At 36.2% G+C, this 18,861-nt stretch overlaps 2 protein-coding genes across 3 annotated transcripts in view; one reads left to right on the top strand and one right to left on the bottom strand.

Moving 5' to 3' along the window:
* Window positions 1-3,779: 3,779 nt before the first annotated feature.
* On the bottom strand, window positions 3,780-17,004 carry LOC121407385 (ER membrane protein complex subunit 4-like). Of its 2 annotated transcripts, none has more exons than XM_041598437.1 (5): window positions 16,829-17,004; window positions 9,600-9,717; window positions 8,416-8,569; window positions 7,637-7,797; window positions 3,780-6,790 (listed from the first exon to the last, which is right to left on the bottom strand). In XM_041598437.1, the coding sequence occupies exons 1-5, from the start codon at window positions 16,900-16,902 to the stop codon at window positions 6,755-6,757; spliced, it is 543 nt and encodes a 180-aa protein (XP_041454371.1). In that variant the 5' UTR covers window positions 16,903-17,004; the 3' UTR covers window positions 3,780-6,754. The 2 variants fall into 2 exon arrangements, with proteins under 2 accessions (XP_041454371.1, XP_041454370.1); XM_041598436.1 differs by lacking the exon at window positions 16,829-17,004 and adding an exon at window positions 16,661-16,822.
* Window positions 17,005-18,861, top strand: part of LOC121407384 (membrane-bound transcription factor site-1 protease-like) — a 30,211-nt gene continuing 28,354 nt past the window's right edge. The window contains exon 1 of the mRNA XM_041598435.1: window positions 17,005-17,097. The gene's annotated coding sequence lies outside the window, so the exon portion shown is untranslated. The remainder of the gene's footprint in view (window positions 17,098-18,861) is intronic.

Raw genomic sequence — 18,861 nt, 5'->3', positions numbered from 1 at the left:
TGAGCTAGGAATACAGAATGCACTGCAAAACTGTTGTTAAACACCATTTTATGGATAGAGCATGGTATTAAGGTTAAATTAACACCAATGTCAGGTGCATGCAATCTAAGAATTCACAGGAATTTTGATAAGCAATAGGAGGTAAAAATGCTTCGTCCATTTCGTGTCATGTCCGTTACGCTCACAAAGAGTGCAATTTCTCCGCAACTATTCAATGAAACGATTTGAAATTTTATGTGTATGTAACTGATACTTACATGTGTCTGATAAGCTTAGTAACAATTATCAAAAGACTGCTAATTCTACTGTATAAACATTTGAATTACAAAAATTTGTCTGAACGTCATGTCCGTTACGCTGGAATTGACCATATATCAATTTTGAAAATAAGCACCAACTTGACCACAAAATCTTAAAACAGTTATAATTCCACGTGTTCAGGGAGAAATAAAGCTTTGTTTTACTGGACAATGAGGAGAAAATTATAATATTTCATAAATACAAAAGAAATAGTGAGTGGATGATGTCATCTGTTCTCTCATTTGCATACCGACTAGGACGTGCATTCATCTGTTTTGAGATAAGCGTTTTTTTTAATTTTACAACAGATTTGATGAAATTTTCAGTGTTATGCTTGTTTACTTGATTTTTTGTTGGGAGTGGACTTGTCCTTTAATAAATATGTTATTATCTCTGCAAGTTTCAAACTGATAAGATTTATGACTTTGCTTGCTTTGAACGTTTCTTATTGAGTAACAACGAAATTGAATACGACATCGCTAAAAGAAAGAAAAAAAAATCATTTTCGTTGATGGAGGTTTGATTTTAAACATTCTCTGTAGGCCCTATGCTTTTTGCACTATAATTATGTTCATTACTACTCATGGTCGCAATTAATTCTCTTGTTGATTTTCTTTGTAATCTTGTGTTGATTATGTTGTCAACTTGTCATTTTATCAATGAATACTTTATTAAAAAATACATATATATTATTTGTGTGATTTGGATTTCTGTTTTTAAGTTTCAAGGAAAACATAGGTGTGGAACGGTGCATTTGAAAGATCCCGGCCACATGGGAGCTTGATCCCAAACTTGGGAGAATGTATAAGTGAAGACATTAAAATGACTTAATTTGTGAACCCACTGAATTATTAACAGGTGCTTTCATAGATCTTTTTTAAAATTTATTTAATAGACTTCCGTTGCAATAGTTTTAGGCGTGTATCGGGGGGGGGCGGGCACTAGCTTACATTGACGAGTAGATACCATGCGCGACCAAAAAAAAAACACGTACAAATGATGTCTTTTTCAAGATAAGGGTGTCAAAACACTAAAAAAAATGGTATCTATTTCGCTAGGAAAGCTACGTGTTTTGGGTCAAATTTGCGAGGGTATTATAAATCAAGACTAAAATGTTTTAGAAAGGATATAGTTGCGGTAGTTCGCGAAGCCAACAGCGGTTGGTGAAACGTCGCGACGACAGAGAATTGTAAGTTAATACTTTCAATTTTTAACAAATTCCAGTAGATGATTCAATTTTTGAGTGTTATATAAAGGATATACTTTACCCCAGGAGTCAACACCACGTGTTATAAGAGTACGATTTGTGCAATTTGGGCTGTACTTAACCCAATTGTGTAGGTAAAGGTAAAACCGACAGCCGACGCCCGTGACATAACCCCATAACATTCGTTTTGTTTCCAATACGCCAGTACATGTACTTGTTAACCCTAAATCTCCCGAGGTATTTTGATTCTTGTCATTCGGGGGGGGGGGGGGGGCATTATGCCCCCCTTAAGTTCTCGGCCGCCGATAGCGCGATCACAACGAAAATTTGCATGATCATGGTAGAGAATGACGTAATCTAGGCAGTTGCATTGGTAAATTTCACTGAATTCATATATTTCTATTTTATATGAATTAATTATGCTAATTTAATCATGAAATCATACTTTTTGCTCTGATTCACTAAATAAAGCTCCTAGAATGCCTTTTTTGGTGAAAATATTCTTTTCAGCATTGGTAACAATTGTGAAGAAAAAAATTCTGATACCAAGACCGATTTCTTATGTATTTTATTGTTTTTTAAAATTTCTTATGTATTTCTCTATTTCTTTACTTTTTGTTTGTTTTCATTTTTTTTCGATGGAAATCGTTCCAGACTTAATTCTGATCATAAACAAGGCAAAATTGATTAAGTTTAATCAGTAAAAGTAGAAATAATGATACATTTATGAATTTTGGCTAAAAACACAATTTGCATTGGAATTGTACATGAAATCACGTTATGAGCGATTTTGGGTCTGACATGCACTGACATAACGATGTTGCCTAATGTCGTAACCGCGTACCCAGGCATCACAAATTTGGTCTCAAAATTTGCGCGAGAAAAAATTTCGCGAGAATTGACGAGGGGGGGGGGTTGGCATTATGCCCCCCTGGAGAATTAGGGTTAAGGGGTGCATTTTCAGAATATGGAAAGTACGTGTTTAGGGTGCTTTTTGAGATCTCATGGTCGCGCGTGGTATCCACTCGTCAATGGGAGTGCTCCCGGCCAGTGGCGTAGCTACCCGGAGGGGCCACTTACATTGACGAGTGGATACCATGCGCGACCAAAAAAACACGTAAAAAGGATGTCTTTTTCACGATAGGGCACGTTACGTACGTAACGTGATAAGGGTGTCAAAAACACAAAAATAATGAAAAAAGGGTATCTATTTCGCTAGGAAAATTACGTGTTTAGGGTCTAATTTGCGGGGATGATAAAACAAAATTAAAATGTTTTATAAAGGATGTCATTTTTGCCCCAACACTTCGTGTTTAGAGTCCGATTTGCGAGAGGTGTAGAAGTGGGGTCGTACTAAACCAAATAAGGTAAAGCCGACGACCGAAGGAACCGTAACAATAAACCATTCCTGTACTTGTTTAGGGGTTCATTTCAGGGAATATTTGCCAAGAGTATCGTTTTGTTTCCAATACTTGTTAAGGGTATGGTTTCACACGCCAATTAAGGGGTTCATTTTCAGAATATGGATATTACGTGTTTAGGGTGCTTTTCGAGACCCCTTGGTCGCGCATGGTATCCACTCGTGAATGGAAGTGGCCCCCGGGCGTAGCTAGGATTATTTTCCGGGGGGGGGGGCACCGGCCATTTTTTTCTGTGTGTGTGTATGTGTCAAAAGGGCGGATCCGACTTTCGCCAATAGGGGACGGGGCCCAAAATAATCTTCACCTATATTTTCCCCGATCAGTCACTACTTAGTTTTATTCTTATAAAACAACATAAACATGAAATAATCTCATAAGCCTCATAAAAAGTGCGAGTGCGAAGCGTGCGCGATTTGTTTTACTTTCATGTATTTTGTCCAGGGAGTTTGAAGTTTGTTTAGCCAAGTTCTTTAAAATTAAGTAAAGAAGTTATTTTACTATAAATTTCAACTGTTATTGCAAAGTAAGGCAAAATATATTATAACATAATAGGTTCTATTGAATAAATGGATTAGTCCAAATAATACAGAATCTCAGTCTATAATTACCCACTTTTATTTTATGTAACAAAAGGTACTGTCAAGTCTACGACAAACCATTTACAAAAAGTTATAATCAATCGGAATTATATTATCTCTTTTGTTTCATCCAAAGTGGATGCTAGTATGTCTGACAATTAGACCAACCGGTGATAGACCAACCAGTGTTAGAGTTTTTAGACCAAGTGGCTATAGTGAAATCATGGCAGGAGTGGAAGAAAACAAACAACAGTTTCCACAACTAGTCGAATATACATATACACAATAAATCTTTATTCATCAATTAGAGTCAACTCTTGTGCATTCTACAAGCAGTGACAATACTTGTTACTGATTGAGCAAAGTCCATTCAACTATAACATTCAATTGAATTAACAAGGTAAAATCTGACAAGTCATGGAAAAAAAATCAGAATCGGATATAACATAAAGTTATAAAATTCTAAGATATTTGCACATCAAAGGATTGGTGAAATTCAAATGATACATGTAAATCAACAACATCATACATAATTATTTTGTTTTATAATGAAATACATGTTCATATTTTTCCTCCTGTACAGTTTGATATTATTTGATTCATTCAGAAATATTTATCATGAATTATAATCACAAATCAATCAAGGGTTTTTTTTATATAAAATATACAAATTGAAATATTTGATATGTCAAACAATAACAGTATATTAATGTGTGACATCACTGACTCACTTATTTGCATACAACTAATTTGTGTAATCAAGCATATATCAAGCAAGTGGGCACGCCTTGGTCTAGTGGTTCTGACTCTCGCCTTTCAAACAGAGGGTCGTGGGTTCAAATCCTAGCCATGGCATTTTCCTTCAGCAAGAAATTTATCCACAATGTGCTGCACTTGACCCAGGTGAGTTGAATGGGAACCCTGCAGGATTAATTCCTTGCATGCACTGAGCGCCGGTGATGGTAGCTTGAGCTCAAGCCAGGGTAATAATAGCAGCGCTTTGTATCCTCAGGCAAAAAGCGCTTTATAAATCCAGCTATTATTATCATCATATTAAAATTGTACAAATATCTTTATTCCATTTTGATTAAATTTTCAGTGTTCAACTAGTATTTTCAATCCAATTCAAATCACAACTCTGATGGAGTGAACTTGACCTCTGATCATACAGAGGATCGGTGGCGGCAAAATGTCCAATGTCATAACAAAATTGGTAGCAGTATATCTATCCTCCATTACACTTGTTTGAAAGTTTAATCACAGGGTTATATCAGTTAATATGACCATTAACACTGAAATTAGCAAAGGACCTACCTACGATATATATAGAACGAAGCAGAGGCACAAAGAATTTAGAGCACATGATTCTGCCATAAATTTGCTTGTAGTCTTATGGTCTGTGTGCTGGGTCAAAGCTGTACATGGTATCTGGACCCAGTAGCATAAAGCTTAGTCATGGGCTCGTGGCCTGGTGGGATTGCATTGATTATTGTGTATGATAAAATGTACAAATATGCTCAACAATTAATCACCATTAAAGATAATAGCCAATTTTCATAAAGTGCTTTTCCCAGAGGCGAGAGTCAGAACCACTACACCACGGCTCTTCCACTGCTAAAGATTCATGTTACGGGGCCCTTATGTAAGACATGGGTTTGAAACTTGCTCTTGTTGGCTCACAATCTTTTTGTTATAAATTTAAAATATGTAGACAGATATCTCGCCAACGTCATCATTCCAAAATGTATTGCAATGTAGCTGATTATTATTTCACTATATAAAAATAATCTATTTAAAGCAAAACAGGTCATTTTCTCTTTAATCTACAAGAACATATATTACATCTAATACAACACTTTCACTTCATTGCCCTTTCATTTTATTCAAAACCTTTTTAATGAATAAAAAATGTGAAGATTTGATAGCAGAATTGATTTCATACATCAAAATAATACTATCAATTAACTGATTACAAGTTTGATGAAACATTAGCCAGATCTTTAAAATTTTTATGATCTACCAGACATTTTTTGTTTTGAGGGCCCTTTTCTCAAACCCGTTATCGTTGAAAATTATCATCTCATCTGTCTTTATTAATTTAATCACAGCCGATCACATGTAATGTTTTGGTTGCTCATATCAACTCATCGGTTTTCTGCAAGATTGCAATAAATGTTATAGCATCGGAAAAGGAAATAATCTGTTGTCTCACGATGCGGCAAACTGAAATTGCGACGTTTCGACTGCACCTGCTAGTCTTCATCAGGCAATGAAGTGGATTGCACCTTTTATACCGTAAGCTGCGTGCCATTGGTGCCAGAACCGCGCGCTATGATTGGTGGAGCAACCGACTAGCTGCGGATGATGCGATCTCTGGGTGGATTGCGGACGTCAGGGAAATCCCATCAGCTGCCGGCGGTTCACCGATGAGTATTGGGCGATCGTAAGACTAGCAGGTGCAGTCGAAACGTCGCAATTTCAGTTTGCTGCATCTTGAGAAAACAGATTATTTTCCTTTACCAATTCTATACTACCACGATGACCAACATCTTCTGTACTAATGTTATTACAGTGTGAATCTTCTCTCTAAACTACACATCACTTGCACTTTTAGTCAATATTCACCTGAACAACAAGCGCCGGGATCGTGCTCCGTTAATATACAATTCCTTCTCTATGTTCAACATGATAGGTCTCCTTACAAAATTTAAAACATCCTTTAGGCCTTTTGAAACTCACTGTGATTCAATCAAAGCTTCTTGTGAAAGTTGAGTGTGTGGAATCATTGTTCTCTCATTTGTTTTGCATACCACTAATTTTGTGCCAAACTTTGATTCTTAGAAGAAATATTGTCACTTGCTGCAATTTATCATTCCTGTTCTTCGACCTTCGATTGTAATAAATTTTTAAAACTGATTTGGATGAAACATCCAATGTTATACCCATTTAAGTTCCCCTACATATTCCGATCAACATGCTACTGGGTAGACCTGGGGAGAAGCTTGTGAAACAAGTATTCTGTGATATTTCACCGACAACTGTGCATCTTTTTGACTGGGAACAAATTAGTCGGTGGAACTGCTTCATTAAAAGCTTGCCTGGCTGATAACTTATAAAAAGTCAGACTGCAATATGATGATTGATTTTCAGTAGATATTCAAACAATAAGTTATTAGAGACACAGGACATACAAATACAAACATTTAATGTTACTGTTTGAGGCATTCTAAGGCTTGGTGCTGGCCTTATCACAATACCATCCCACCTCCGGAAAACTCCACTCTCTGCATTTGAAGAGATAAATTAATTAGGAAAAGATGAAGTGTAGGCAAGAAAAGGTGCATGGAAGAGAGAGGGAAAGGGGGAGAGAGGAGAAAATATTGTGATATATTATTCATATCAAAATTGCAATTATTATCACTATTTGCCCTTTTGACCATGCATTCATATTCAGCACAACCTCCACTACCATCAAAAAGATCATTATTGTTATCACAATTATCATCATCAGCATTATCAAAGCTTCCATTACTAATGTCATAACCATCAGAAAAAATATAATCATCATACATGTATTCTTTTTTTAATTGATCCAAAAGCCTATTTGCCCATTTAGTTCTATCACAAACCACGAAAGTGCACTTAAACAAATTGCACATGAAAGAGACCCATGATGGATTACATGAGATAAATAAAGATCTACATTTGAAAATAATGCAAATGAAATAATGATTTCTATTGCTTGCAGTGATAAGACATGGACAGAAGTGTACACAATACTACAGTCAAAGCTATTGTTATTTTCTTCACATTGCCAATTTACATGACTGCCTTGTATTTGTCGCTTTCTATTGCAATTTGTTATAATTGTATCTACATGTATGCATGTGATATGTTTTATTAAAAATGTTTAGAATTTCAGAAAAACGAATCTCCATGTAGACAATGAATTGAAAATAAAATAGCTTCATTCAGGAAAGGCACCGCATATTGCAGTGCATTTTTCTCTCAGTTTGAATCTACTACAGTGTACCATTCAAGAGGCCAAGAAACAGAAACTGTACATGAGTTCTATAACTCTTTGAACTAAAAAAAAAAAAAATCCTCATCAATGAAAGTAACTACTTTACCTGTTGAGGTTCTAAGAATGAGAGCCAGTCTGATGAATGTGTTGGTAGAAGCCCCATGGAGGAACATTTGTAGAGTGCTAAGGCTATACCAAGCAAGTTTGCAATAAAATACACAACCTTTTGGATAAGAGCTTGGGGGCTTCCTTCCAGCATCTTGTATGCTGTAGAGAATAGGGGAAAAAAAGCCAACAAGTTAGGGGAAAAAACACGAATGTAAATCAAAGTCAATAAATATGAATGTAGTATCAATTAAGAATCGGGAAGGAAAATACCCAGATGACATACTTTTTAAACATGGATTCATACTGAAAATAACTTTTGGGATGTGGAGTTATAATATTGTCAAGATTAAAGCCAAATTGAAGCCGAACCACACCCATAATAAAATTCATCACAGTGGATACAGGCTTTTCATATGTTGTATATTCCTTGATTCATTCTTTGAACATGAATTCAGGATGCTAATATCTCAACAACATCAGAAGTTGAGGCGGAAAGTCAACAAATCCACATCACAGGATTAGCCTTACAAGTCCGAGGCTGCAGTATGGCACTGGGTTAAAGGTGCAACACAATGTCACAATGGGAGTGAAAGCAACTTTAAAAGGTGTAACTATTAAACTGTCTGATCTTGGGGCAACATAATATGTGCAGAGCACTTCTCAGACCAGAAAGACAATTTTTTTTCCTGCAATAGGTGCTCTAATGGTGACATTACTAAAGGTGCCAAGATGAACCATTTTGTTTCATATGTACATGTATAAGATTTGTGAACTTACTTGTTTTGAGGGACATGAGAGCCTGGATGGGTCGCCACAGCATCATTCCTACCATCATGATAGGGAAGATAGAGATAGAGCTACCCGCCATGTACATCAGGAACAGGTTCATGGGTAGTTGCTTCATGGGTGCTAGTGCTATGTCCCAACATTTCTGTAGGATAATTCATGATAAAAAAAGAGAAAGTAAAGCATTTTACCTCCTCAACATTGAAATCTAATGTTACAAATAGTGTAAACAAGATGGTTCATGAACCATGAGTCTTGCCTGATTTCTAGATCAATAAATATGCAATATGATCTTGTGACCTTACCCTCCTCATGGACACATGTGTAGTATTACCAAAATGATTAGTTATTTGTACCAAGTGTAAACACAATTGATGCAACAAAACAAAATAATAAATAAGATAATATGAACAAAAACTTGACCTTTTGACCAGTACTGCTTTTGACCCCTACATGTAAATGACATTTGACAGTATTATTCTCAAGAACACGTGTGGTATTACCCAATGATTTTGTACCAAGTATAAACACAATTGATGCAGATAAAGAAATGAGAGCAAGTTGAACAAAAACTTGAAAAAAGATGGACAGAATCTCATATCATTTGACTCTTTCATGAAAACAATATGCTGCCTGGGTTATATTTTAAACACTGCCCAAGGGGAATAGGTACTTGGGAGGAAACCACAAATCCCTGATAATTAAGTAAAAAGCCTATGTGAAAGTAGTCCTTGCTCCTTGTGATAATATATTTACCCAGTTGCCAATTTGGAATTTGCATAGTCTAAAAGGGATCTCAATTTTAAAGCAGCCATAACTTTATAGCTTGTCCGATTTCTCTCAAACTTTCACCATTCTGTTTACTTTTTTTTCCTCCTTTCCCACACAACATTTTATGACCAAGGTTGGATTCCCCTTTAAAAACACATACTAGTAACCAGAATGAAAGACAACAAATATTTCTAAAAGGACTGAACTACAGTTAACAGTTTGAAAATGTTCATCAGCAAGAAAATACACAAATGGTTGGCAGTGCATTTGCTACACTCAACCTTTCATGAATTCAGCCAGATTATCTATAGAAAGTGACTTTTTGTACAAAAAAATCTGCTTAATCATGAGTTTACATGTATATACATGTATATATGATTTGCATGTATACTGATGGCACTCACCTTAACAATTAAGGCTGGATCTTTATCATGTATTGATAGGTCAGGCAAGGTACGTTCAGTGTAACCCACAGGAGCAGGATGATCAGCAATGACTTGAAGTTGCCTCTCACTTCTTGGCCTACATGAAGGTGAATTCAATACATTGAAAATATAAAAAAACTTGTCCATTATCTCTTTCCATGATTACAAAATTAACCATTGTACGTAACATTAAAACCAATAGTCTGCATAATCACATCAAAAGGTGTAGTCGCAGGAACATATTATGTAAAGGAAATGTAGTGATGGATTTTACATAACTAAATAAAACTGGTTTTTAGCAAAAGCCAAGTTGCAAGTAATTAACTTCATCTGTCAAGAAGAAAACTAAAGACAGGCAGTTCTTAAAGACCTTGATGGACAGGGCCGACATCTGCTGTCGATAGGAGTGTATTCAAGAGGCAGACCACTAATGTAAACTTTAAAAAATCTGCATTAGACATGCGAGATATTGTGATTTTTTTTCTTCCTATTGCTACGCATCACTCATTGCGCATGCGATTTCATTGGCATAATGCGCACTTTGTGTGTGGAACTGATTGCAGTGTGACAAACGATTTCTATTTTTTTCTTCTACAGAGGCTGCAATAAATCACAAAATGCCTGGAAAATCTACAACTGTTTGGAATTTTAGAATTATATTCAATTAAATTACATATTTTCCAATAATAATATGATTATCATAAACATACATTGTAGTCTACATTAGAAAATGAGGCACCACAGACATGAAATACTGACTGCAAAGTTTTACTTTAGGACTCCTTCAGCATTGGGCGGGAAAATCAAGAGGCGTTCAGAGAACACGAGCAGGTAGGGATTTTCTTTTCACTTTTCTAAAACGAAATCCCTGCCAAAAATACATTTGCATTGATGATTGACAGATTTTCTGATGGAAATATGGGCCTGATTTGCTGAATTTCAATCTCATTCACTCCTTCGACCGACTGAGGTGCGGTGTATTGTGGGTGATCGTCGACGGCTAGTTCTCAAGTCAAGGAACCTGTTTCGATGATCAAAACTATTTATTTGTTGCAGATACCATAATATATATTTATGGGTAAAAATCGGTTTCGGCCTATAATTTCAGCTTCAAAACGTCGTAACACATTGAGCAACAAGTTTCAACCGAGTGCTTGAAATTTCTTCAAAGAAGCAGATTCCGTTTAGGATGAAGCTTGGCCAACTACATGTAGTATCATGTAAAACAAAGTTCATACTTCCTGCTAAAGAAGTAAGTGTGCTTAAATATTGTGTTAAAAGGATTTCTGAATCAATTATCTAAAAGGTAACAAGTGGAATGCCTCTGGCATTCTCACCTGCATCATGCGATATTTCCATGTTTTATGAACTAGATCAATACACTTACAGAGATAGGATGGTAATTCAACAAATACCCCCAATGTGGCCAAAATTCATTGTTCTCACATGACCTTTGACCTTGATCATGTGACCTGAAACTTGCACAGGATATTCAGTGATACTTGATTACTCTTTATGTCCAAGTTTCAAAAGTCAGATGAATAAACTTCCATTAATTAAAATGAGTAAAACAAACTTCTGAAATATTGTGCAGTCATATTCTTTCTACATCTTGTATGTGAATCATGCTTGCTGTTATTATACTTTGCTTATTTTGTGGTAATATATAAACTGTTCTATCATTGTAAATATGAAATGAGTGAAAGAGAATAAAAGAATTGTATTATTCCCAGGTTGTGTGGACTCTTTATCTCCATATAGACACACACTCATAATGGTGAAGTAAATAAATAGTGCATATAGCAAACTCAGATAGATTTACAAAACAAAGATTTTTCCTTTCTTCCTTTTTGATCATAAAACCTAGATTATGCAGGCCCCAAATCCAGATTATTTTCTCTTTTCCAGCATATTATAGCAGGAGAAAATCACAGAAAAATATGCTGCATAATTAGAACAATGTATAAAAGGAGGAAATAAACAAAAATAATTTTCAGAGTAGTATATTGAAAAAAGAAAGAAATTGAAAAATTAATAAGTGAAATGAAACAAAGAAAAAATGAAGACAGAAAAAACAAACAGAAAAAAAAATTGAGAAAAAACCCCGGGGGGGGGGGGGGGGCGCACTTCCATTCACGAGTGGATACCATGGGGTCTCGAAAAGCACCCTAAACACGTAATTTCCATATTTTGAAAATGCACCCCTTAATAAGTATTGAGGTGTGAAACCCTACCCTTAACAAGTATTGGAAACAAAACGATGTACTCTTGGCAAATATTCCCTGAAATGAACCCCTAAACAAGTACAGGAATGTTTTATTGTTACGGGTCCTTCGGTCGTCGGCTTTACCTTACTTGGTTAAGTACGACCCCACCTTCTACACCTCGTGCAAATCAGACTCTAAACACAAAGTGTTGGGGCAAAAAGGACATCCTTTATAAAACATTTTAATTTTGTTTTATTTTCCCCGCAAATTGGACCCTAAATATGTAATTTTCTTAGCGAAATAGATACCCTTTTTTCATTATTTTTGTGTTTTTGACACCCTTATCACGTTACGTACGTAACGAGCCCTATCGTGAAAAAGACATCCTTTTTACGTGTTTTTTGGGTCGCGCATGGTATCCACTCGTCAATGTAAGTGGCCCCCCCGGGAAAAAACAAAAGAAAATGTAAGAAAAATGAATAAGACAAAATTATAAAAAATGGGGAAAATTATTATTATCATTCAGTAAAAACATATTCTTTAATCAGGCATATTCAATGGGAAGTGGTATAAATGGTTTAATCACTGTAAAAAAATTGAAAGAAAAAAATAAGAAAACGGCAAAAGTTATCTGGAAAAAACAGTGAGAAAATTCCTTCCCTATATTTGACAAAATGATGGACAAATTCACATTTCATATCAATGAAATGCCTTCCAAAAGTATTAACTTCCTTGAGAGTGGTTTAAGAAGTATGAATTGAACAAGAAAGAAAGAAGTTGTCTATTTTGGCTATAAGTATAAGAGACACAGCTTCGAAAAAAAACAAATATCAACATGCATACAAATGCACATGTGGGACTGTGATGTACTCACCTATGTGTTTTATGTGTATTAATGCATTTGGAAATTGGCCTTTTTGAGTCAAAAGAGAGGTCATAATTCCTCGTTTAATGCTTGCAAATAATCAGGTTTCAGTAATATGGACTGTAGAAGGGCATTTCATTGGTGTAAAATGAAACTTTGATGTATATTTTCAAAGTTCTGGGGAAGATTTGGCCAAATCGTACGCGCCCTTGTGCACAAAGTGAATGGAGGTGGAAACAGGGAACCGTGCGTGTGACCGAATAAAGCGCTGCTGTATGAAGTGAACGGTGGTTCCCAATATCACGATAATGCCGAAGATTTCTTAGCAGTAACATTTTGTATCGAAGCTCCCCGAGTCTGAATAGTCTGCAAGCGCACAGCTGGCTGCAGTGGTTTCATGCATGCAAAGCTCAGCCAGCCGCCCGAATAATAGTTACTGTATGGCCATGCGTTTTGAGTTGGGCCCATTTCCGTTACAACTCAAATTTTCCTCCAAAATCGCACCATTTTATACAATTGTATTTTTTTCTTATGTTTGACATCCTATACCCACAAAAGTATATATATTCTGAAAGGAAATTGTCTGAGGAATTCAAAAATGCAATCAGAAAAGGCATAGGGTAATGTCATAAAAAGTTAAAGGTCAAAATATGTGGAAAACTGAGAAAAAAACATACTTCCCAGTAAATCTGAGAATCAGATAAACTTTACACCCTATAGGGAAATAACATGCATATTTCAACTCAGTAGAGTGAGACCTTTCCAGTGATATATAACTTGTTGGGGATAACTCTACCAAAATAACTGGGCGCAATCTTCTTTTAAGACCAAATTTCACATCACAATTTTTCGGGTAAATATGTATCAATGCTTGATTTACCCCTAAAATATTAATTAGTCTTGCCTTTAGTTGCATAAATACTCTTGCAAACACTAACCAGCATATTATAATATATTTACTGTGGGTATTATGAATAAAAAATGATTTCATTTGACTCAAATCGTGGGATTTGTCACCTCTTGGCTCAAAGACCGGTGGACCACAGGTTGACAACTGAGTCAGGTTTAAAGGGGAATCCAGCCTTGGCCATAAAATGTTGTGTTGGGAAGGAGAAAAATAAATTAAACAGAATGGTGAAAGTTTGAAAGAAATTGGACAAGCAATAAGAAAGTTATAGCTGCTTTAAAATTGAGATCACTAATACTATGTAGATTTCAAATTGGCAACTGGGTAAGTAAATTATGACAAGGGGCAAGGACAACTTTCCCATAGGCCATGTACTTTATTATCAGGGATTTGTGGTTTTCTCCTAAGTACCCATTCCCCTGGGGCAGTTATCTAAATATAACCCATGTAGTATATTGTTTTATGTCCTCATGAAAGAAAAATATAATTTGAAATAAAACTTTTGGGGAAAATGACATTTTAGCCATAATATGTATTGGAGTACATGGAAGAGTAGTCCTTGCCTTACATCACTATGACATCCCATATGCGGCCAATTTGAAGTCTCCATGGGTATAGTGATTACCAATATTTACAACTTTTAAAAATTCATATCTTTCTTTTTGTTTGTCCAATATTGTTCAAACTTTCACCTATCATCTTGTCTGATTTTTCTTTTCCTGATAAAAACAAGTTTTTATTTGGGTTGGATTCCCCTTTAACATATAAATATAGGAAAAATGTGAATGCACAATGAAAAGTTCTCATTACTGCTTTAGCTTATTTAAACTTTAGTGTGAACAAAAGCAACTAACATGTTATAAATAAATCCATACACCTGGCAAAAATACTTTGATTATTTTAGAGTGTTATATTTTAAAAATAGGCCTACATTCTTGCTCAACATTCTGCAGGACATGGCCTCTTGGTACTGGGTCAATTGAATGTCAATGCACAGAACATATTCTATGGGTACATTTGCCTCTGTTTAGTTTAATCTTTGTACCAGTTTCATTCTCAAATAGTTTTTTGTTTAGATTTTTTTATAATTTGGAAAATTATTCTCCGAACCACTTTTGTGCCAGCCAAATGGGTGCCATCTACTGATTTATAGACGCAGTGTGATGTAACATCAAGAAAAAAAAGTAAATAGCATCAGATGAGGGCTTTATTGCAACATACAAGTTTTCATTAATTAAAATTGCATAAAAGGTGTATTTGCTATCTGTTTTGTTACCAGAATAATCTGAAGATTTGGACACATCAAAGTTATCACAATCAGTCTACGCTGTCAATATTGAAACTATGAGGTCATAATTATTAAAACAATAGATTGATTTATCTCTGAAGCCTTTAATTAGTTTGTGCTTTTCTTTTTGAAATTTTTGCAGCTTCTAAATTTTATTGAAGGTATAACCCACAACTATATTTTATCTCTCCTCATTTCGTATACATCAGACAGTCACAATTTCAATCATGTTAATTTCATGATTTACATCAATTAATTATACTAATTAGCTTAATTAGGTATCCTTTAAACTTAAAAGTTCAATTTTGACCCACTTATGATTGAAGAATAAGCTAGTGAGCCCCAAAACTACTACATATTTAGGTACTGTGATGTTACACATTTAGTTTCTTAATGAAATGAAAATTTATGCTCCCCTCGTCATGCTCCCCTCGTCTACCACCATGCAAAAATGGCCAATTGATGTTACATAATTGCTAATTATTGGTAAATGAAGTAATCTCAAGTATTTCTTTTTCTTTCAAGTAATTGGTATAAAGATTCCCTTTAATATGATACCAAATATACCCATGTAGCACATGTATTTCAAGTTTTATACCATTAATTATTTCTGTGCTTGTCGTGCAAATGTAACGATACCACCTATTTGCGGGCCCAACATAAAACGCATGGCCATATGCTAGCGGTAGGCCTACATAGTCATGACTAAGCAATCTTTGTGTGTAGATTAACAAAACAGGCGTATGACGAATTGGCTTGCAAGTTGAACTGTAGAAAGTTGATAAATGCATGCAAAATCGGGAGAAAAATTGCGCTACATGTACTTTGAAAATTATTGGTTGCCCGATTTGGGCCACCAAAACTTAACATTTTTTCAATAATGGTTGCCCGAGATGAATTTTTTGTGGCCCCGGGCCACCACTAATGTCGAGCCTTGTACATGTATCTTTAGAGTTACAATAAAATCTGTGTTCCGAAAATTCCTATATATCTTTTCTTGTAACTTTTGCTGAGCGCGTATGTCAGAGCTAAAATTATGCATTTAAAAACGGCGCATAAATATCCTTTTGCGCAAGATAAGATAGTAGATAAAAGGTATTCTGAAAATTCTCTTATCTTTGCGTTCTGTTAGCTTCCTTGGAAAATGCAAGAAAATTTCCAAGAGGTAGGGGGCTACTGTTAACTTATTGTTGCATGCGATATTTGTACGTCTGCAATAATTATATCTTGCTGCATCCCGCAGGAACATCATGTTTTACAAAAGAAGACATTCCAAAGACATTATAACGACGGATTGGTAGACTTTTTAGCAATTAAAAATTGGTGTGCGAGACGATAAATCTTTTCAGAGAAAATATGTTTTTGAGAAGACCCACGTGAATTTTAGCACAGAAGCGCACAGGCTAAAGCATAGGGGGCGCCTTATATCAACACGCTTCATTTTTTTTCAGAAGAGATGCTATTGGTTGACCTAAGCATATAACACGCTTCATGATTGGTTAATGATCAATTGGGCGTGTCAGAGATAAATAGGGGATGTCCTTAGAATTTCAGAATACCGATAAGAGAATTTTAGCCAGCTGTTTGTTATCTTGCTGACTTACAAGAAAAGTTTAAGACAATTTTCAGAATACACCTGTACCACCCCTTGATTGACTTTTTGTATTTCCTCTAGTTGTCAAAGCACTGAAATAAATGTGTCCGGCAAAAGGATACACTGCCTGTATGATAATATACATATTTTTAATAGCGCTAGTGCGCTTTCGCACCTACCGACATAGAGTGCGAGAGCAGCGTTCCACAAACGGAAGCGCATCGTTTACCGGTGTGATGCAGGGATCGATGCCTTGTGACATTTGTCGGGTGCGGATGCGAAAGCGCACTAGGCTGTCACCGACTACGTTTAACGTAAACATTACGGTAAATCCATGGTTGAAATACCTTGAAGTGAAGTCAATAGCCCACTTATGTCTCCGTCCGACACCACGGGTGATGATGTTTTGCTGATTAGCCATTAATTGTCGTTAAATAGCATTTATTTTCGGGGAGGATGATGCCCAAAATAATGATGAGTATCGTCGACTAAATGAAAACGGCCTGTAAAAATGAGGTGGCGCTAGACTGAATCGAAAGAAAACTATTTCCGGTACAATTTCGTGAGAAAATGGAGTGCACCTGCTATTGTTTTTCTGTTAACTTCCATGTTTTAGGTAGGCCTGAATTTTGTTATCGTTTTCAAAATTATAATTTGTGTTCGCTTATAATTTGTAATGTGAATTATTGAATTGTTGGGTGGTTTAGTATTTATTTAGAGAGTTTAATGTCAACTTAGTTATCAATCATTGCCAAGCCAAGGTAGGCCTACAAGTAAGTCGCATTGACTGTGTTGTATTTTGCCCAAAAGATCTCCTTGCGCCTTGGCTGTGTGAGTAATAAATAATGAGTTATGACTGACATCAGCTGAGTATGGTTAGAACTAGTCCTACCGGGGGGGGGGGGGGGGGGACACTCGACCAAAAAAGTGGTGGGGGTGTGCCGCGGGCGAAACAAAAAACGGGCCAGGCTTGGAGCGGGCTCATTGATTGTAAAAAGGAGGGTCCTCATGGTCCTCGGAACGGGCTTCGGAACAACAAATGTTTGTGAAAACGGGGGTCCTTAAATTGGATCGCCAGCATGTGAGTGCGTATGCAACCCTATGGAACGGTCATGTGTGCATGATGCAGCTAGCGCGGCCTCCGCCGGGGGAGCTCTGCGGCCGCTTTTCACCAAAATTGCAGCCGTGGCCGTGCGATTGGAGCGGCGTAACGAAAAATATGCGAAGCTTTGGAGCGGATTTCTCTCTTCTTTTTTCTCGATAAGAAGAAAATGCTATGCCTTGGAGCGGCTTTCTTTGTTCTTTTTCTCAACAAGGCAAAAATGCTATGCCTTGGAACGGAAATTTGAGTGTGAAAATGGGGGTCCCCTCCGCGGCACATGCTATGCATTACATACTGAGTGTCCCCCCGTATTCCTACCCTTTATCGACCACCTAATTTTCTAAGCATCGTATCGATTCCCAGATTTCGATCGACGACTTTGATTCTATTCGCGTATACGGCGTATCGACTATCGGCGAACAAGGACTGCAACGACTTTACAATTACATTTGCTCATTTGCGCCCTTGGCTTCATCTTTTGAAACCGACCACCCGCGATACTAAGTTTACGGCTGATTCTTGTCGCATTGGCGAAATATTTTGACTCTTCCAATCAGTTCACTGATGTCAACATGCTAAGTAAATCATGATCGTCTCACTGCTTACACTGCGAGCATAACAATTGATGATGGATATTTGTTCTACATGTAAAGTCGTTTCCTATACAGGTTTTTTTGGTATGAACAACTGTTTTTTCGGTGGGTTTGGGGTCTGGTCAATACAATTTTGATGTATTCTACTAAATTTTTACATTTTTTGTTGTGAAATCGATTCTTACCGTTAATATAGACACTGCGCCTACTCCCCCGCGCACCACTTATTCATGTGTGGCAAAATAAGGGTGGCAATGTTTGACTTATTTATTTTCTCTTTTTCTTTGGGGCAAATGCTTGATTTTTTACACTGACAGTTTCCATTACACTTATTCATACAACTTGGCTCTTATTTGAATTTGATTCTTTAAATGATTTTTTTCTTAATTAAATATAGAGATAAAAAATAACAATTTTCTTGCCATATTACTTTCCACCAATAGAGGGCGTACACAAAAATATGCCAAAAATTCAAGTTTTTGAGTGCTCTAGTGAATACAAAACTTATTCCCAAGTTACTAATGAAAAATAAATTGCATGGAAAGAAGTAATTTGGGTCACAAAAGTGATATTTTAATGATTTTTTAAAGTGTGTGCTCTGCACAACATTGGCATACCATAATCCTACCTGTAGATTCCCCACAGGCAGGATGGTACATGTAGCAGTGAACAAGTACCGAAGATA

This window comes from Lytechinus variegatus, chromosome 2 (assembly GCF_018143015.1).
Source record: "Lytechinus variegatus isolate NC3 chromosome 2, Lvar_3.0, whole genome shotgun sequence".
In the NCBI taxonomy this organism is placed as follows: domain Eukaryota; kingdom Metazoa; phylum Echinodermata; class Echinoidea; order Temnopleuroida; family Toxopneustidae; genus Lytechinus; species Lytechinus variegatus.
Note: the sequence above shows the minus strand (reverse complement) of the source record. Positions and strands in the feature narration are given on the sequence as shown.